Source organism: Paramormyrops kingsleyae, chromosome 3, assembly GCF_048594095.1.
Source record: "Paramormyrops kingsleyae isolate MSU_618 chromosome 3, PKINGS_0.4, whole genome shotgun sequence".
NCBI classification, from domain to species: domain Eukaryota; kingdom Metazoa; phylum Chordata; class Actinopteri; order Osteoglossiformes; family Mormyridae; genus Paramormyrops; species Paramormyrops kingsleyae.
The window spans coordinates 102,723-123,676 of NC_132799.1; the positions used below are offsets into that span (position 1 = coordinate 102,723).

Below are 20,954 nucleotides of genomic sequence, written 5' to 3' on the forward strand. Positions count from 1 at the left end.
AAATACTTACATGGCACATTTTGTCTCCTGTCCACCTCAAACTGCCTTTTCTTTCTCCTATCTGAGCTAGCTGATCTGCCGACTGTTGTCTTCTGCAATCTTATACATAATAACATAATAAATTACACAGAAATATGCAGTATGTAATATGTAAGACAGTGAAGTGCACACACAAACACTGAAATATTAACTCAAATTCACAAAGAAATCTGGAAAACCAAGGTGTATTGCTTGCTTTTGTTGAATGATATTACAGCCGAAAAACTGAATATAAAGCTAATATTACTGCTGTGTTATAGTTAGGGTTTAAACCCGAACCCACTTTCGGGATACCTCTCTGGTATTCTCGCTTGATGATGTATGTGGGGACATGCGGATCTATACTGAAATATTCCAGAAAGTGGGTTCGAGTTTAAACCTTAACCTCAACACTACAGGAAAGTTAGCTTTATATGCGTTTTCCAGCAGTAATATCTTTCACTGTTTGTAATGTTTTTCTATGTTTGTCTGTGCACTTCACATTCAGTAGTCTGGCTGGCGGTGAATGGAAAAGGTGCAGTTATCAATAGTAACGGAAAAGTCCTTCCCACCTCTGCGAAAGTCCATTTCTTCCCAACCATTGATTACTTTCCCTCCGTGCCTCCACACATTCTGCAACAGGCTGCCACATAGCATGAAGGGCCTCCAATGCAACTATTTGACAAAACCCAACAAGGCTCTGGATCGATTCACACTTTAATAGCGTGATAATGTAAGAGGATAGGCAGACGTGGAATAAGAATGCACATAACTAAAAGCTGCCACTTTTCTTGCAGCTTAAGTTTTTATTTTCTCTTCCATTGTGAGAGGCAGTCGCCACTGGCAACTGAAATGAAAAAAAGTCACAAAATAAGAAAACTAATTCCATTGGCGACCAGTTTAGTCGCCATCTGGAGCCCCGTGTGTTCTTCCAGCTGTACTGGACAGGACAGTGTCCGCAGCGGGTTAGCCCAGAAAATCACATCTCCATTCCCTGCAGGACATCTGTTACAGGAGAATCCGCAGATGGGCCCAGCAGTGTCATCAGTGATCGCACCCACCCCACCCACCAAATCTTCTCTCTCATGAGGTCTGTCAGGAGGTACAGGAGTGTTAATACCAGAACATCCAGGCTCCGGAACAATCTGTGCCCCCAGGCAAACAGAAGGATCAACAACTGCCACCCTCTGCCAGCTGTGCCCCACCCCAGGCACTCCGACAATGGTCACCCAGTTCACTGCACTCTACACCTTTCATGCAGTTGCACATGCTTTTCACACTGGACTGATAATCACCAGCCACTTTACACTGCACATTCCCTACAGCATTCATATACAAATAAAAATATACATATTTGTACATAATTTGCATTGTTGGATACTTTTTGTTCTTATTTATGGTAGATATGTATATTATACATATATTATATGCTTGTCTACTGTGCTGCGGTCTTGTTTCTTTGTAGAATCTGGAAGAGTGAACAAACTAAGAACTAAATCGCATGAATCTTGAAAGTTCCTGCACTCTGGCAGTGCCGCTGTTGACAGATTGGACACAGCACTTTCACTGGCATGGTTACTGCATTTATTTCTGTAAGGATACACAGTCGGATACAGGTGTTAATTCAGGGCATTAAGGAGAGACGACAAATGGGAAATGAACAAGGAGCCACGCTTCATGCACACATAACAGAGGGTTACAGCTTAATGCTTGTAGATCAGGACCATTCAGCGGTCAAAGATCAGTAAATAATCACCAGACAGAATAATTAAAGAAAGAAATTATAATCAGCTTTTTGGTCAAGAAGGACAGGCAAGCAGGGGAGCTGGAGGGGGCGAATGCGGGCCGCCCCATCAGGTGGAGGACACCATCTTGGCTCGTAGGCGGGAGATCTTTAGAGGCAGGAGACCAGCCATCTCCTCGCTGAGCTCCAATTCCGTCTCCACGGCCTTACGGGCCTCGGGATTCTCCTCACAGTAGCGGACCACGAAGCTGTAGCACTCCAGCGAGCGGTTGAGGTTCTGGAGCTGCGTGGGGGCATCCGGCGAGATCAGACGGCTGTGCAGCCGGGCCAAACGGAACTTGGCCACCAGCCCAGGGCGGAGTACCTCCTCATCCAGCTTCTCCGGGAACTTGCCCTCGGGCGAGCGCACTGAGTCCAGGAACTTCTGGTAGTACTTGATGGACGCATTGCAGAGGTGGTTGAACTTCTTGATAGTGTGGGCATCCAGCTCATCTTGCTTGTTGGCAAGAGCCAGCTTGAGGTCCATCATCTCGTAGTAAGTGTCAGCCAGCTCGAACTGCAGCTGCCGGCAGATCAGCAGATAGTACTGGGCGTTCAGGTCCTTGCAGACAGGCTCCAGCATGTCCACCCGCCGCTTGTGCATCTTGCACTTGCGCTCCAGATCCTCCTCAAAGAAGGACAGAGCCTTGAAGAGCGCGCTGTGGTCCTGCAGCACCTCGATGTGGTCCGTCACGTGACCGTCCATCTGGAAGTAATCCTTGGCCTCGGCCACGTAAGCCTGGCCCACGAGGAAGATGGCGCGGGCCTCCTCAAAGTCAAGTGGGAAGGAGCAGCTCACCTTCTCCTCCAGGGCACAGATGGAGTCAAAGGTGTCGCTGGAGCTGAAGAGCACGGCGCTCTTCCTCCCGCGCTCCTCCTGCTCTTCCTCGCGCCGCCGCCCCCTCTTCAGCTCCTCCTGCCGCTCCACGTCCAGCTCGCCGATGTTGTCCTGACGGGCAGTTTGAAATGATGCTTTATTTACAGCTTTACACATATGAGCGTCATGGTTCTCACATATACCACCATGCTCTCCTCTGAGACATAAACACACTCATACAGGTGGGAGCTAAGCTTGGGAGTTTGAAGGCTCAGCCACTCATTCTGTGCCCCTTGAGCATTTCGGGGGGTTAAGAGGCTTGCATAGGGACCCAGCACAAATGCTGCTACTCTGCTGAGCAAGGGATCTGAACTGATGACTTTCTGATCACAGGCACAGTGGGCTAACTGATTTTTTTGCAATTAAAGAGCCCAAGCTTTGCAGCTCAGGCAGGACAAACGAACTGTGTACACGAGTACAACATTGTAGGAATTCGGGAAAAACTGGAATGAGATGTCCCAGTGGGAAAGGTCAAGGCACTCCGATTCACGCCTCTTGAAACAGCAGCTTACGGGCGTCAGTTTCGACTCCAGACGCGCCAAAGAATAAACAGTGTGAGTGCGCAGAGACCAACCAGCTGGCCGGCATCACACTGCTCGCGGAGCAATGGCCCGCTGCTGCCACCGCTCACCTCCAACAGCTTCTTCGCATCTTGCAGGAGGTTCAGGCAGTACTTGATCCAGCACCTGGCAATCTCTGCCCTCTTCTGCTGGAGTTGCTCCCTCTTCTCCCCCTCAACTTCACCTGGAACGCAAACCCTGGGATCATTTCCTCCTTAGCTGAGTGCTCACACGGAACACTAACACTGCTACGCTTCAGAAACAGTAAGCATCATGTCCTTTGAGTCCTTTCATCCCCAGGGGGAGACACTTACTTTCCTGAGCGGCTGCCTCCGATGGTAGCTCTCCAGCCTGGTTGGCAATGATGCTGGCCGCGGCAAGGCAGTGCCGGCCCTCCATGTAACAACACTGTCGAGGAAAGGAGGTGAGAGGCAGCGTTTTGTGGGGCCTTGGTGCATGGATCAAGGTGAGGTGTCTCACAAAAGGACAAAAAGCTCATGGGTCGCCTTAACCAAAGTGGTTTGAATAGAGCTGGCACTGGTCTTTAGCCACTGTGGCACCTGGTGTCTGGAATGTGATGCAGCACCAGACAGAGGCCAGCCACGTGACAGAGACATTACCTTGGTGATGTAGTATTGGGACAGGGTAGCGGCATTGATGGCCCACTCTAGGGGAACAAACTGGTCAAACTGGAGCTGCCGCTGCAGGGTGATGTGGCAGTACCGGGCTGCCTTCTCATACTCATCCAGATTCTTGTACACTTGTGCCAGGTAATAAAGAGTGTGAGTGTATGCCATTTCGAATCTGTTGGGAGAAAGGCCACTTAAAGGAGAAAATGGCAATGTCAACAGCGAGGGCATGAACAAGCAGCTGTGGGCGAGGTCACAGAGAACAGAGGCTCTGTCTGAAAGGGAGCAACCAGCAAGGCAGAGCCAAAGTGACGCCTTTCAGATGTTTGCAATCACACAAAGACCTACAAACACATGTTGGAATCTGCAGCAATAACGGCCAATTCCCCCCTTCAAAGGCGCAAAACAAACAAAATGATATTTCTGTTTATGTATTCAAACAGTCTGGTTGATATTATGAATATATTTATTTATTGCCTAAATATTCTGCACACTTATCAAAACTTTGCATCCCACACATATCTAATGAAAACCTGCTTGCTGAATTTTGGATGATGCAGTCACCTCAACAATTTAAACAATTTACTTTTATGATGCCAAAATGTAATTAATTTATATGACTGGTGTTTACCCTCTACTATTATGAATTTTACAGCTGGTGAGACTTCACTGAGATCTGTTGTAATATTATACATCTCTTTATGTCATATATCCATCATCCTGGTCAGGCACCTGGTGTTGGGGTATACATAGGGGTGCAGACCACAGACATGCATTAAACATGCACATAGACAGCCACACAATTCAGAGACTCCAATCATCCTAACTGCCTCTCTTTGGACTGAAGGAGAAAATCCATGTGGCCAAGTGCACATACACGCACACACGCACTGTTTGAATCCCAAAGCCTACATACATACACACACAACAGACTAAATACAAGTGTAGCCAATTATTTTCATACAACTGCCTACCTTTTGATCCTTTCTTGCGGAGTTATTTCATATTCTCCTTCCATAAAAAAATCTGTGAGGTCCGCTGGTGGCTGGCCGTCCTATAACAAAAAAAAAAGCAGGCGCTCTGCATTTGATTTAAAATTTCTTAAAAACAGAGAGCACCTTTATGAGCAGCCGCCCATTTACAGCAAACGGGTGAGTCGGTTATGATCGCCTCTTACCTCTTTCACATATCGGACGTAAATGGCCTCGGCGGTCTCCAGAAAGCCCTGCGCCTTATCGATCTCATCTCGGCCGGCCCACAATATCCCCAACTGATTCTTAAAAGGCAAACATTTCACATATGAATATGCATTATGATCACCGCTAAATAAATGCTATAGTTTTAAAATAATCAGTATTATGTCACGAAAACACTCGGCAATCATTTTTGACAAAGTGATTAAACAGCTGTAATCCGGAGTTACTTTTGTTGCAGATCTGTTTTAAGGACATATAAAGACACTTGCATTACCCTGACATGTATAAACACTGAGACATTCTCCCTGGATATGGCGCACTTGTCCAGCAGGTTCATACAGTTCATCAGATGCTCTTCTCCTGCTGACAGCTCCTCGGTCTCCACGTGGTTCACCCCCAGGTAGTACTCAACCACCCCGAGCCTGGCGAGTCTCATCCCGGCCGCTGAATCGCCCGGGTGGCCGCCCCCTCCCCGGTGCTCATCCCCTGGAGTCTCTCTCTGGAGATGCTCAGCCTCGCCGTCCTCGTCGTTTTCTCCACCGCCGAGGCTCTTCAGCGTGCAGTGTATCTCCCTCAGCAGCTCTCGGGCGTTATACTTGGACCTAAAGGGGTCGTTCTCCGGGTCTTTGCGGGACTCGACCTCAGACTGGTGTTGCGCACTACGAAATTTCTCGCAGACAGACCTCCATGCCGGGCCGCAGGAGGACGCCATTTTTGCTACGCATGCGCAGAGCGTACCCAGCAGCCTGCGCTGCTATTAACGGAGCTGCGCCTGACCGGAGATTGGCTCGTCACCGTACTGCATCAGTGATCCGGTCCGGTTGGTTCAGTGTTGTGTTGTAGAGCCATGAGATCTGCAAAGTGCATTCTTCCCTCCTCCTCCCTCTTTGTGTGCATGAAGAAGGGGGAAGAAAATAGTTTACAAGGGCTACTAGACGCAAATATCCAGCAGATGCATTAAGATTACTTTGTCCCAAAAAAAATGATTATTTGAAAGGGATCGCAAAGGGTCAGTTTAGGGTCACGGCTTTTCTAGAATTCCCAGTTAAATTATACAAGGAAATGTTTTGGAGAAGCAAGACCAGAATCTGGACTCTGGAGAATGTTAATCATATTTAATACTTTTCATGCAAAATTATCAGATGACAACAATAATAATATTAACAACAATAATAATATAGTTTATGAAGTTTTTCGTTTAGTTTATGTAATATTATAGAATAAAGGGGGCGAAATTACTAAACTTGTTTCAGAAACACAAAGGCTTCAGTCGCGGAGGCGGCGGAGGAGCACCCCCTACAATGGTATCGTTTTTTATATAATCTTATTAAACACGGTTAGCTGAGGCCCCCTCCTGATGGAGGCCCCTAGACAGGCCCGAGTAAAGCCCGTGCATTCAAGCGCCCCTGTCCACAACACAGATTCCGTCTGGAATGGCTTTACGGAGGACCTTAGCGTCTGCAGCAATTCAACGCAAATAGCGTATGACACCAGTCAGCGCATAGAGAGACTGATCCGCCGTAATCATAGATCAGACTAGAAAAATAACACGCTAACAAACGTTAAAAGAAATCGAATGTCTACAATAACACACTTCCTCCTACCCATTTATTTTCTGCCAGCTATTTTGCCCACTCCCAGGTAATTGCCCTATAGCAGTTTGCGCTGACTGCGCAGGTTACCATAACAACGCTCGGTCTCCCGTAATTCACCAAAACGAGCGCACTGAGCGAGCGCAGACACGCAAACCCGCACGCTGCGTTTAAAGGTAGGCGCATTGCATTGCTCAGTTCATTTAATTGTTATACAGGTCTCTCAGCTGTATTCGTTGTAGGATCGCAGGTTTATGTAATCTTTTTTTTTTTGTTAAACATTGCTGGGCTCCCTGTACTTTAGGGGACGTGCAGAGTAGGTGACTGTTGCTGCTTTTCCACCATTTTGGAGTCATGGCTGCGGCAAAAAGCGTCTCTTAAAATTGCACGAAGGACAACAAATTGCGATCAGACCCGTAGCCTCATCGATACAGTTTGTAGAATACAAACAAAAGAGTATAATATACACTATCGCAGACACCCACGAAATACACCTGATTAAGACACGTTACTAAAAGATAACAGGAATTAGGAACTGTTAAAAACTCGATACTTTTGGCCTTTAAATTATAGGGTGTCGATATATTCAACGACCCATTCAGTTACAGATTTTGACTAATATGCATAATTAAGTTAATTACACAACAAGAATTATTTTGGATATTCTAATCCGTTATGCTGTGAGGTTCTTTTATAATTTCCATTGATAGAAAATGATTTGCTGTTCGTACGAATGTTGTATTTTACTGGTCATCTACTTGGCTGACTCAGACCTAATTTGCACTATTTGATGTTTTCAAGAAAATAAGTTTTGTTGGAAGATGGAAAAGAGTGGACAGAATTGCAAGCCCCATGACCTGCCATGGCTGCTCATTGACTCGCTGTCCTGCCTGCTTTCTCACAGTTTCTCAATAAGTTGCATAAATATCTGGTCCAGCTGTCGAGGGATTCTGCCTCAAAATACAGATTAGCTGCTGTTTCACAATATAAACACCAGGAGAGGGAAGATCTCCTGTGTGTCTGTGTGGATGTGTGTGTATATATAGACTGCGGCTTGGTTTTTGTGCTACTTTATTTTATATACGATGAAATTACAGTAATAAAAAAATTAGAAATATGCAAACTGCTATTTCAAGCCACTCAATAATTAGGGGCTTCTCTCTTTTATAGATAATTAGTACGGGTCAAAACATGGCCCCGCCTAGAGAGAGGTTACGCAAACACAAGTTCACGGATGCTGAGCTGGACATCCTCGTGAAGGAGGTGACTCGGCACGAGGACACGTTGTTTGGCCTGCAGGGGAACCGACTGACCGCACGCGAGAAGTATAAGATCTGGTTTGGGATCACGGAGCAGGTGTGTGCTGCGTCCGGGCTCCAGCGGTCCATCGAGGACGTCAAGCGGCGCTGGCAGGACCTGCGGAGACGCACCAAGACCAGAGTGCTGGAGGCCCGGCGGCAGATGTGCCGGGATCGTCCGGCTTCCTCCCTTTGCCTGTCCTCTGTGGATAGGAGGGTATTCGATTCACGCAATGTCCATAGTGCGGTGAAACATGAGGAGCAGAACGCAGCTGTATGTCACCTCCCGGAAGGTAGGGGGCTCCACCAGTCTGCTCCACATATGGCTTTGGACGCTCAGATCAAACAGTACTTATGCTATCCTTTGTTGATTATTTAATGTCCTTTGTTATCCTGCCTTAAGTTACAGAAGTCTGTTTTAGAGGTTAACAGTCCCTCTATGCGCTTTCAGACTTTTTTCTTGACACAGGGGCAGAGTCTCTGGAGACGTGCCCACAGGTTGTAGAAAAGCCACTGGCCTCCGTGAAGGACCTCCCCGCTGAGGACCCCAGCTTTGCGGCTGTCCTGGAGGCGCCTGACACCCAACAGAATCAGCCATCTATCTCATGCCCCGAAGTAATGGTCAAAAATGAGGTTTACTGCCAGTATCCGTCTGAGGAAAGGGCGGAGGTCATGGAGGGAGGGGGATCGGCTACCCTCTGCAGTGAGCTGACGCCCTACCCTGGACTGAAAGTGCCCCAGAAGGGTGTGGGTGTGGCCTGTCACAGGAGGGCACCGCTGAGCCCCTTTGAGCAACAGCTGCTGCAGGCGCATCGCGAGCACACAGCAGCACTGCGCGAGGGCTTCCGCTTGCTGGCGAGGCAGAACCGGCTGCTATACCGTGAACTGTGCGAGACCAACAGGAACGTGGCATGTGTGGCGTCGCGAATCGCCGAACGGAGCGAGAGCGTCTGCGACGTGGCCGATGAACTCATGGGCGTCCACCATAAGATTAGCGAGAGCATCGACGCCACCAACTGCCTGCATGACCGTGTCGTCGAGCTCCTGGCTGCTCAGCAAGAGCGCCCCCTCGTCATTCTTCCCCGTCCCCAGACAGACAGCCGGCCGGGCCCCTCGGCTGTGGAAGAGGCCAGTCTTTAACATGCCCCGCTGTCTGGGCCGAATCCAGTTATGGAGAACCGTCAGTGACGTGATCCCGTAGAGACTGGTAACAAGGGAAAGGGATAGTCCAGCTGAGATTGGGAAAAGGCAATCGGTATTCTGTAATTTCTCATAAGTTGTTGTGTAGCTCAGTGGGTTACTATGCTGAGTGACTGTGATTGGAAGACCCTTGAGCAAGACCCTTAACCTCCAGTTGTTCCCAGGACTGTCTGATACAGACTTCTCAAAAACAAAGTATGTTGTTTTGGATACAAGTGTCTGCTGAATAATTAAACTATATAATGTGAATTTGTCATGTTAATCAGAGATGGATTTCTCATGTGATGTTGAATTTTTTTTTTAAAAGCATAAATATTTTTATATAGCTGGATGAAATTAATTTAGTACCTTAGGAATTACAGCCCCTTATAATTAGATTTTTTAAGAGGTGTAGCTTGCTGATGGCTGTTTACAAATCATATGTTGTTCTTTTTCTGAATGTGGTTAAATTATTTTTTGCACAGAAATGAGGTTTATCAATTTTACTGTAGTGGCCTGATCTGTGAACATTTTTCATTTTGTATACTAAAAATTGAATGTAAAATTGTAATAATATATCCAAGACAAAGTGATGCTATTTTGAACAAGGCTTTCAGCTGGCATCTGGCATCAAACCGCTAAGGTCGCTTCAGACTTGGCATAACGTCGCATTACCTTTTTTTACAAATTGTTGACAAACTATCAAAACTAATATTTTCATGATACAAGCAACACTGCCCATTTTATTGTCTCAGGGCCAACTGTACCTGGTCGACATCATCCAAGATTCCCGAGTCCTTGGGTATAAAGCTACCTGTGCATGCTGAGAGAAACACAATGCACTTTACACTGAAATGTTTAAGTAGAAAACTTCCATTGCTAAGATGACAGCATGAATGACAGAAGCCACGCTGCAAAGCCTCAGGACCCAAGTATGAGCTCTTGTTTTCTTGCCCACCGTACCTGAGCCAGGTATGACATGATTAGCCAGTTAAGCAGATGATCGGAGCTTATAATGTACATGCGACAGGTTGGATTGGAAGATACCACGAGTTTTATGCATGTTTAAAACTGCAAGAGGGATGCAGAGATATCAGCCCCACATTGCCAGATGGGATATTCTGTCCTATGCTGGATCTCCAATCGTTACTGGGGAGTTTGCCGCTGTATTGTGCTACTGTCAGTCTGGTCCAGTTGGTGTCTGTCTGTCAGCCAATCTCCCTGTATCAGCTCTGAATGGCCGTCCATTGCGCTTTGAAAACACCACCACATTTGTTAAAAAAACACAAAGCAGAGGACTAGCTCAGGGGTGGGCAAACTTTCTGGCCCAAGGGCTGCATTAAATTTTTTTGTGAAGGTGGGCCTCTTTCATTACAGATGGCCTAATATAAATTTAATCTCCAACATATGAGTACTTTTAATGTAACAAAAATGAAGAGGAAAATGGAGACAACAGTTATTAATTTATATGTATAAAGAATCTGAAAATGACACAGTGTGCAAGGCTCCCCGAATCATATTGCTTAAAGCACACTTTAGCGGATTTGTCTATGTCACTTAGTTTTAGAGTCATTTGTCCATTTATTCTACTGTTTGTGCTTTGAACAGCTGTTATAAATAAATATGTATTGCAAGATGATGCAAAACTCCATAAAGGCAGAGGGTTGAAAAATCCTACTGGTAACACTTTACTTGAGGGGGCACAAATACTTGGTAGTACCTCAGTTACTATTAAAGTACAAATCATTAACAAATATAGTAACTACTTAAGATAAAAAATGATTATTTAATGATGAACAAACATGAGATCAGTATTTCACTTGTGTTATTCATGACTTGTTACTTCAGTGGCTCCTTAGTGGTTCACAAAGATTTACAGAATTAACAGATTTAGCAAGAAATATAGTAACTGCTTGGAATAAATAATTCACAATTCATTAATCATAAATATAGATGAGATCTGTAATTGTAATGTGTTAATCACAGTATCTTACTAAGACTTCATTTGTGGTTAATTAACACATAAGTAATAGCATAATACTACATAATTTGTGCTTCGTCAAGTACAGTGTTACCATTATTTTTAAGCAGCTTAGGAGCCCTGTCCCCTTATAAGCTCCGACCAAAAGTACTGCTGGATCTCACAAAAGTTGATGAGGCAAAGCTCACCTAAAACTAGGTCTCTGCTAATGGCAGTGAAGTGGATCGCGTGGTGTACCCTGCGCCATCTAGTGGCCGAGATGCACATACACATATAAATATTATATTCATATTATTATGTGTCGCTTAAACGTCCTTCCGCACAGCGTCCAACTGGATTTATGTCCGAGGTCCCAAAAAGATGAGGAAAAACCCTGATTGGCTGACGGAACACAGAAGATGTAAGCGGCTACAGTGTACCATGTGTAGCTGGTGTATAATGGTACAGTACATGTCTAACTTATAATACCCATATTACTTGGTAGTGATTATAAATGTCTGTGTTACACATTTATATATTTACTTTGCAGTACTTTTAATCATTATTATTACTTTTGGGGTGCAAATGCAGTGTACTTAGTTTTATCACAGTGCATTATACAGTAGTATAGTGCCATATTAGTGTAAAGTGTCTTGGCTATTTAGGAAATACAGGTACAGTAATAGGTCCACTATACAGTATAGGATTGTAAACAGTATACGTGATGTTTGCATAGCATCGAAGTCTCTTAATGTCCTTTTGGCTGGAACGTAACCCAGATGTTAAGAGATGCATACCTGTACACACTGATCAGCCATAACATTAAAACTGCTGACAGGTGAAGTGAATAACACTGATTATTGCATTACAATGGCACCTGTCATGGGTAGCATCATATATTAGGCAGCAAGTGAACAGTCAGTTCTTGAAGTTTATGCGTCAGAAGCAGGAAAAATGGGCAAGTGTAAGGATTGGGTCAGAGCATCTCCAAAGCAGCAGGTCTTGTGGGGCGTTCCTGGTATGCAGTGGTCAGAACCTACCAAAAATGGTCCAAGGAAGGACAAACAGTGAACCGGCGAAGTGGTCTTGGGCGCATAATGCTGAATGATACACGTGTGGAGCTAGCCCGTCTGATCCGATCCCACAGGAGAGCTACTGTAGCACAAAATGCTGACAAAGTCCATGCTGCTTATGACAGAAAGGTGTCATCACACAGTGCATCACAGCTTGCTGAGTATGGGGCTGCGTAGCCACAGACTGGTCAGAGTGCCCATGCTGACCCCTGTCCACCTACAATGGGCATGTGAGCATCAGAACTGGGCCAATGAGCAACAGAAGAAGGTGGCCTGGTCTGATAAGTAACATTTTCTGTTATGTGAACAGTTAGGTGTGTGTACGTCATTTACCTGGGGAAAAGATCGCACCAGGATGCACTAATATTTTTTGGTTAATTTCTTGCTTAAAGGGCCAGTTAAAGCTGATGGGTTGGCCAAAGTGTGCTCTACCCTGGCCTAGCTGCAAATCGTCCTTGCGAATTCCAGGACAGACTTGCCCCCAGTTAAATGCAGGCATGTTGTCTGCATGCATGGTGCAGAGGCCTTCCCTCACGGTGCTTGTCCATGCCGGGGGGGGGCTGCATTTTGTCAGTTTTCTTTTCTGTTTCCTCAGAATGAACTCTGGCAGGGCGTCTGCTGACAAATGCTGTCAGATGAAAGCGTGGGCGTTATATTCTTGTTTTGAGAGGCGGAGGGGGCGGAGCCTTCTCCAAGTGTATGATATATCAGCTTATCTGGAAATTCTACTTCTCTCATAAGGAAGCAGATCAAAAGTGGATAACACCTCGGATGAGAAGACGGCTGTCCGTTAGTAGGTAAGTGAAGCTGTTGGACTGCCTTAGCGCTGGGGGGTATGGCTGTTTGGTAGATTGTTGCAGTGAGTTAGGATTTTAAAGCTGATGAAGGCAATGCCGGATTTACGGGGCGCTGTTCGGTCTCTTTAAGAGGTACCAGGTACCAGCTTAGGGGAGCATGTCAGTCTCCCTAACACCACAAAGGCAGTATTTCAGGATAAGAGGGGGGCAGACAAACGAAGGGAAGAGAGGAGGAGTGACATGTTCGCCTTTGTGAAGACAGGCGCTGGACATCGTGGCCAAGAGAGCAGGGACCTCCGGCAGTTTACGCTTATGCCTTGCTGGATGCTTCACATCTGCCCTGGCGTAAACAGACACGCTGAATAACCTGAGGCAGTCCCCTAGGGGGCGGCGACAGCACGGCGGCTTGTGGACACCTGTTCCCTACTGGGCCATCGGGCTCGGAGCCTCGGGACCAGATGCATCAGGGCCGGCTGAGACTGCGGCCATGGCTGGAAGAGCAGATCCGGTCGGGGAAGTACCCAGGCGTAACCTGGATCGATGAGGTATGAGGGTCGCATGCTGGTCGCTCAACTAACAAGAATGCAATGCCTGTCCTTAACATTTCCTTGAAAGAAATCTACGCTCATTGTGAGCTGGAAGGGCCCCATGTAGCCCAGCCCTCTGTGAGGAACCGATTAAGCAGCACATATCTGTATAGGCATCACCGTGCCCTCCGGATGGGAAACGTTGTTTTGCATGAAACAGAGAAGAGTAAAGTCACATTTCTGCTGCTGTCAGTGTTGAAAGGAGGTCATGCTTTATGAAGACGTGCCTCATAGCTTCAGCTTCACGGTAAATGCGGGTTTAAGGGGCAGAACGAGTTCAAAAGTTTTTCTCTGGTAAACATTCCTGCTTGTGTTGATAAGCAACATGCAGAGGTTACTTCAGATGACAGGTAAAACAGGGGAACACGCCGGCACAAGCAATGGGACAAAATACATCTTTTAAATTAGATCTTCTGCATTGAGTCCATCTGCAAAGATGCCAACCGTGTAAAATAGTCTGAGGGAGATGGCTTAGCAGATAACTGAAGCATGTGGCAGATCACGGATTTTCTGATTTTAAATATGTTTAAAACTTAAAATAGGGGCAGAACTTTGTTTGATTCTGTTCATTTAAGTGCACTCTCAAAAACATAGAATGTGATGTTAGTGTGTTCACATAAGATACAGAAGAATATATACAGAAAAATCATCCCTAGTAAAACATTGTGACACTCAGTTCATTACAACAGTCACACAAGATATATAGAAGTGCAACAGTATAAGTAGCAATATACTGTAAGGGAAGAAGAAATACTCATCCAACAAATGTTTTTGCAGTTATACAACATAGGCCTAAAAACTACATTTTAATTCTTTTGAAAATGAAGAATCTGTATATCTTCAACATACATATATTCATATGATTTTTTTTCAGATTGTCAAATGTCGTATGCAATTTCAAATAAATTACGCTAATACTATTATATGCTATATATTTTTTACTGCAACTTAAAATACTTTAATTCTGCTGTGTATAGCGCATTATTCAATTAAAATTTTAAAAATTAAATTCTGCATCTTATCAGTAGTTGAAGTAAATGTGTGCCAGTAGTAAAAGTGTTTACAAACATACTGTTTTCACCAAGCAAATAAAATGTATTTTTACCCTAAAAGATAGACAGAGCTCCCTGTCTCACAGCTGTAGTATAAAAGGCTGTTTCATTTTTAAAACCCTGCACCCCCATGACATCCACGGCGCGGCCCTGAGCCCTGCACCCCTCTCTTTCACCACAGACGGCCGGCGTCTTCCAGATCCCATGGAAACACGCCGCCCGACACGGCTGGAATATCGACAAGGACGCCACCTTATTCCGAAACTGGGCCATGCACACCGGTAAGGGGGGCAAGCCCGGACAGCGGCGGACAGAGAGCCGCATGCATGCACGCCTATCGCATAGCCGGCTGCCGTTGAAAGCCATCCGTCACACAGCAGGACATCTACCAGAATCAGCAGTTACGGACACTTGATCTTCTCGCCCTGTTTCAGTTATTAATATGAAAAAAAAAACACACTATACAGCATGTAGAAAATGGACTAGATTTTAGCAAGCTGGTAATGACACCACCCACTCTGCTTCCATGAGAACAGAAGTTACCAGAAAAGGAAATAATTATTAAACTAACTTTATAATACATGCAAATGTTTATATACAGTACTGTGCAAGTCTTCAGCAGTCACAGAAAATGAAGGTTAAATGATCTTCATGTTGGTGTAAAATTATGCTTTTAGGCCTGTCAAAGTGTGTTAGCTTGGGCATTTCAAAACTTCTGCTAAGTACACCTCAGATTCTGCAGCAACCACCTAAAGCAGCCGTGTATTTTTTGACTCGACCACTACCACACCTCGTATAGCTAATCAATATCTCACTGACTTTAAAACTGGTGGTCAAATTTAATTAATACATGTACTGATATGAATGCCGCTTTTTCTTCTAACCATCCAACTAGATATCAGTAACTTTTTGGAGAACAGATGAAATTCTTACTACTTATTGTGTTATTCTTAATTTGCATATGTTCTAATGCCGAATTGTGTTTTTTGTTTTGAGCAAAAGTGCACTTACTATCCAGACAAATAGTTTTAAACACACACACACACATTACCTATATCTTGTTGGGGGCTCTCCAGTCATTTTTATGGCAAAAATCCTAATTGTAATTATGACAACTTAACCCCTACGTACCCCAAACCTTAACCATAAGTAACCAAACAAAATTCAAGACTTTTGGCATTTCTATTTTTTGGATTGCAGTCACAGATTTTTATAAAATTGAGTTCTCCTTGTGGGGACTGAAAAAATGTCCCCATAATGTAATGTATACATGACACACAGACACACATACATATAAATTTTTCTGGGACAGTGTCAGCAGTATGAAATTGTACAACATATTTAGTAACTGTGCTCTTGCCAATGTTTAGGAACCAGCAGCAGGTGATTAATCTCAGCAAATACTTCAGGGTGACAGATACTTTGCAGTGACTCATTTTACAGTGGCAGAAATCACCAACCTTTCATCTGCTCCTTCCATCCGAGCGGGATTTCTCAAGAAAGCTGGATAACACCTTGTTGATCGTAATCTCCCCCTGCAGCAGCTCGCACTGTTTCCTCCGACGTCTTTGGTCCCTGCAAGTCCCTGGCTTCCCGTCACTCTCACACAGCCCATTACCCTCATGTCACCTTTTCTATTTACTTCTCTGAGGAATGTGACACCCGACACGGCCGCGATCTCCGCAGATCTCTGTGCTCGGGAATGGCTCTTGGGCTTTCCCACGGACAAGGAACCAGAAATAATTTTTTTGGGGTGCTTGGCAACCCTACTGATAGGTCCCCTTTGGTAAATTTATGTTCAAACCTGTAATTTTAGTAGCTTAGGCCTAAAAGTCCACACGCTTGCCACAGCGCCCTGGACGGTGTGCCTCCTTTACTCACCAGCTGCTTCCATTCGCCGTCCACAGGGAGGTACAAGCCCGGCATCGACAAACCCGATCCCAAGACCTGGAAAGCAAATTTCCGATGCGCCCTCAACTCCCTGCCAGATGTGAAAGAACTGCATGACAGGAGTATTAAGAAGGGCAATAACGCGTTCAGGGTCTACATGATGCTGCCCTCCGTTAAACCGGCTAAAAGGAGAAGAGGCAAGTGTTGCTCACCCACCCGTGTTCCATCCCCTGTACCCTGTCTCCTATGCCTCATTCTCTGTGCCCCGGTGTCCTGTCCCTGGTGCCCCATCCCCTGTGCCTTGTTTCCCATGCTCTGTCTCCTATGTCTCATTCTCTGTGCTCTGTGCCCCATCCCCTGTGCCCTGTCCCTGGTGCCCCATCCCCTGTGCCCTGTCTCCGGTGCCCCATCCCCTGTGCCCTGTCTCCGGTGCCCCATCCCCTGTGCCCTGTCTCCTATGCCTCATTCTCTGTGCCCCGGTGTCCTGTCCCTGGTGCCCCATCCCCTGAGCCTTGTTTCCCATGCTCTGTCTCCTATGTCTCATTCTCTGTGCTCTGTGCCCCATCCCCTGTGCCCTGTCCCTGGTGCCCCATCCCCTGTGCCCTGTCTCCTATGCCCTGCGCCCTGTCCCTGGTGCCCCATCCCCTGTGCCCTGTCTCCTATGCCCTGCGCCCTGTCCCTCGTGCCCCATCCCCTGTGCCTTGTTTCCTGTGTCCTGTCTCTTCTCCTATGCCCCATCCCCTGTACCCCCTCTCCTGTGCCCAATCCCCTGTGCCTCGCTCCCATTGCCCCATCCCCCATGCCCTGTGCCTGCTGGTCCAGTAGCTACAGACACTGGTTCACACGCATGCAGGAGGAAACCTGCACAGACAGCAAGAATAGAACAAGACAGAATCGCTATTGGGAAATTACATGGGACACTGCACCCCGTAAAATGACTAAAGCCAGGGAAAAATTATCCAAATATTTTTACTTAAAAACGATGCAAGACCAACACCAAAAGATGGGCACAAACAAGCCTCAGTCTCCGAGGATGAGGTTCAGGCTTCCACTTTGTGTGACCATACATGCAACTAAGTTAATAAAACATGCAGTCAATGTTAATTAATAATTGTGATGTGATTTCATTTCCTGATTGAACCTGGAGCCTTTTCCAGTTAATCGCAGCGCAGCACCTCATGCTCACTCAAACACACGTATCTGCGCAGAGAATTTGTATGTAACATAGAGCATTACAAAGGCCGCATTATTATTCCTGAAGACCTCAATGCAATTTCACTGTTTCATTACCAATTGGCTTGGCAAGCTATTAGTTTATATTACAATTACTAATTCACTTAATCACAGAAAATAAACTGGGCAATAATGTTTAGTTAACTAAAGTGACAATGACCTAGCAGTATTCAGTATCAGTCTTGATGCATAATTAGTGATACTTATTGGAATCTGATAGGCTGTCAATCATTGCCTGGCTTTTAATAGAAATCAGTGAAGTAACCAATGGGGAGTGTGTCTATGCTCTGGTAATCCCACCCACCATGACTCTCGCTTTCTGCTTCACAGAGATTAGGACGGGTGAGGAGATCCGTCTCAGTGTAAAGCTTAAGGAATCCATGTGTGCATGGGTGGCAAAAATCCATATGTGAACTAATTTCTGTCCTCTACTAGGACCAAGGGAGTCAGACACAGACTTCAGATATACGGCAGGAAGGTATTTCTCGTACCCCGACAGCATCCCGGCTGGTGCATGCACCCCACTGGAACACTATCCTGGTGAGTGGCCGAGTCTGGTATTATCCTGCAAGTCACGGCACTGTCTGAGGAGAGCGCCACGCTAGAAACATAACAAAGCCACAGACCATCAATGAAAGAACAAGTTTGGTTTTCTGAGCCAAGATAAACAAGATTATTATTAACCGTCAATCTTTCCCTTACCCTCTTTCAACTGGTTTCAGAAATGGAAAGTGGGTGGTGCTTCCAGCAGCATCTTTAAAAACCTGGTTTTCCCATCATAGACATGAAATAATTAGTGGAAGAGGGATCTGAGGGATAAGCTCAGAGGATATTACTGGTTTTCGGCATTTAAAGATTTATGCGAAACAGTTACTGTGGCACAAACATGAAATGAAAGAGCTGAGGGGTGGAATGGAAATCAGTTTTTAAAGCCAATTGTTTCTGTATTGCCTCATCAAATGCATGCTGAGGATCCACTAACAAAACGTGTTCTTTGTAGACACCTGCTGCAGGTACATGGATGATGAGGCGTACGTGCAGGAAGTACCGCAACCTAGAGATGGCCATGTTACCTCTGCTACACCAGAGAAAGCTCAGGACTACTATTTCACGCAGCCCCCATACTCCTCTGATCCAAATGGCAAGCGAGATCAAAAGACAAATGCTGTTTTTGGGGAGGGCGATGCTGCCTGTTGAGTAGGTTAATAAATGATGTATTTTAATTATTCCACAGGGAATGTGCATAGCCCTCCAGGAAATAACGAACATACACAAGCTGTAATGAAGGTGAGCTGATACTTCACCACTTTTAAAATACTTTTAACCTTTCATTGTTTCGAGACCAAACATTAATCACATCGTTCAGTCAACAGGGAATAACACCTCTGATATCTAAGAAGAGTAGTGAAATGCAGCAGCTGAAAGTCGTGATAGCCAAATGAAGTTTCATGAATCATTTGCTGTATTTTCAGACCCCACTAGAAAATGCTCTGTTCAGAAAAAGGACTTAAAGCTCCAAAGCAAACCAAGAGCACCATCTAGTGGGGTCAAAAAATACAGCAAATGGTTCATGGAGTTTCACTTGGCCATCACTAGCTGGAACTGAAGCTGTTTCTTTGTGATTTTCTAGATAGTGGAGCATCTGAAGAACACAGAGCAGTGGACTCAGTCTCACGAGAGCGGCTGGAGCTGGGGTGGCTTTTACTGTAAGTTCTCTGCGAGCTAACACCAAACTTCCTGACCTTTTTTAAAAAAATTCCTGTTGCCTGAATAACTTTTGCATTTCTACACCAGCAGGTGAAGGAATGGATCACTCTACATCTCTACAAACAAGCTACCACACCTACAGTGGGCAACAAAGACCCTTTTTCTCTTAACTTCAGGTGAGCCGATATCATGGGATTCAGAGAATCCGCGGGGACCTTGTAGGTGAACATGGACATGTCCTGCTATATTCGTCAGCCCAGATATCCTGCACCTTCCTCAACCCATTCTTCCTCCAGCTTCCTGCCTGCTTCCACCAGCAAGGCTTTCTGTCTCTCTGGGATGACAACTGCAGATTTCCTTAAGAGAGGGAAGAGATAATAGGCACTTTCATACCTTAGGAACTTTTTTTGGAAACCAGAACCTCTTTTCAGTACCTACGCCAGACCAGGTACTCCACAAACTACTGGGGAGGCGCTTACAGTGATAACTTGCTGATTAGTTGACCACAGGCACTGGCGCTAATTTGGAAATTATGCGGAACAATTATTTTTTACTTCAGTTACATTTAATGAACATTTTTTGCTTGAGTCTCCATATTCAACTAATAACCAGTACACTTGTCTAATATCGCCGGTGCTGGCGGTGAAACTTGCCGGCACTTATTAGCAAAATGTTACACTGTATTTTATCCTGTGCAACGGAAAGATCAATCTGCTGGCCAGATTTAATGAGTCATAAAGATGTTGCATGAATAAAATATAAATAAAAGGCTGTGCCCCATTTGATCACGATTGCTCCCCCCAATAACTGAACATGAACAAAAGAGCTCTCCGTTCTGGAGTGGCGGCTTAGTTTTGAATTGTTAAGTTTAACCTATGGGCTTTTCTTGTCTCCCATGCTTATTTAGCATTAAGGTCCCAGTTCCTGTTGTGTGCTGTGAAAGTGACACAGGAGCTGCAAAAGTTCCAGGTTGAAACAGCCCAGGAACTAGTAACCAGGGACCAGGTCCCAGAACTTCGGTGTGAAAGTGCCTATTGAATAAAGCTGAAATGTTCCATCCGAAAGCACAGTGGCTTGCCTGGCAAGCGTCTACAGATATTGCAAAGAAGTATTTTAACTGTCTTTTATATAGCTGAAATATTTAGCAATGAATTTGTACGGTAATTTTTTTTGGCTACTACAAAATATTTGCAATCTAACCTTTATTCAAATATAGCAGCTGTTTTTAATTCATGACTGTTTTTAATAAAAGTTATTTGTACTTTGGTTTTACAATATGACAAAAAAAGTGTCAAGTGTTTACATTAATGTGTAAGTGGCTTCAACATCACATCTAAACAAGCTGAAACTGCAGCTGAATTTCCCCTACAGCATACCTGAAGCAAAATACTCAGGAACCACATCACTATTAATACTTTTCAATCTACTGGGCAGCATGACAATTCAGAGGAATCACTGTAGTTTCTAGGAACAAAGGACACCCAGCAGAACAAGTTCTCAATGGGAGGACACAACTAGGGCTG

General features: G+C 45.2%; 3 protein-coding genes across 6 annotated transcripts; 2 read left to right on the forward strand and 1 right to left on the reverse strand.

Annotated features, from left to right (window-relative positions):
- Positions 1-1,585: 1,585 nt before the first annotated feature.
- On the reverse strand, positions 1,586-5,859 carry kifbp (kinesin family binding protein). The gene is made up of 7 exons (XM_023829079.2): positions 5,338-5,859; positions 5,045-5,143; positions 4,842-4,921; positions 3,859-4,042; positions 3,553-3,646; positions 3,310-3,422; positions 1,586-2,750 (listed from the first exon to the last, which is right to left on the reverse strand). The coding sequence occupies exons 1-7, from the start codon at positions 5,773-5,775 to the stop codon at positions 1,872-1,874; spliced, it is 1,887 nt and encodes a 628-aa protein (XP_023684847.1). The 5' UTR covers positions 5,776-5,859; the 3' UTR covers positions 1,586-1,871.
- Positions 5,860-6,528: 669 nt separating this feature from the next.
- Positions 6,529-9,406, forward strand: LOC111852811 (uncharacterized). 2 transcript variants are annotated; one of them, XM_023829081.2, is made up of 3 exons: positions 6,529-6,831; positions 7,826-8,246; positions 8,423-9,406. In XM_023829081.2, the coding sequence occupies exons 2-3, from the start codon at positions 7,847-7,849 to the stop codon at positions 9,091-9,093; spliced, it is 1,071 nt and encodes a 356-aa protein (XP_023684849.1). In that variant the 5' UTR covers positions 6,529-6,831; positions 7,826-7,846; the 3' UTR covers positions 9,094-9,406. The 2 variants fall into 2 exon arrangements, with proteins under 2 accessions (XP_023684849.1, XP_023684848.1); XM_023829080.2 differs by having other exon boundaries at positions 6,530-6,831; positions 8,405-9,406.
- A 1,482-nt stretch (positions 9,407-10,888) lies between these two features.
- On the forward strand, positions 10,889-20,707 carry irf1a (interferon regulatory factor 1a). 3 transcript variants are annotated; one of them, XM_023829082.2, is made up of 10 exons: positions 10,889-11,554; positions 12,907-12,962; positions 13,339-13,507; positions 14,783-14,882; positions 16,509-16,688; positions 18,160-18,264; positions 18,725-18,865; positions 18,959-19,011; positions 19,355-19,430; positions 19,522-20,707. In XM_023829082.2, the coding sequence occupies exons 1-10, from the start codon at positions 11,474-11,476 to the stop codon at positions 19,599-19,601; spliced, it is 1,041 nt and encodes a 346-aa protein (XP_023684850.1). In that variant the 5' UTR covers positions 10,889-11,473; the 3' UTR covers positions 19,602-20,707. The 3 variants fall into 3 exon arrangements, with proteins under 3 accessions (XP_023684850.1, XP_023684851.1, XP_023684852.1); XM_023829083.2 differs by having other exon boundaries at positions 10,889-12,962; positions 13,221-13,507; positions 19,519-20,697; XM_023829084.2 differs by having other exon boundaries at positions 10,889-12,962; positions 13,347-13,507; positions 19,519-20,697.
- The last annotated feature ends 247 nt before the right edge of the window (positions 20,708-20,954 follow it).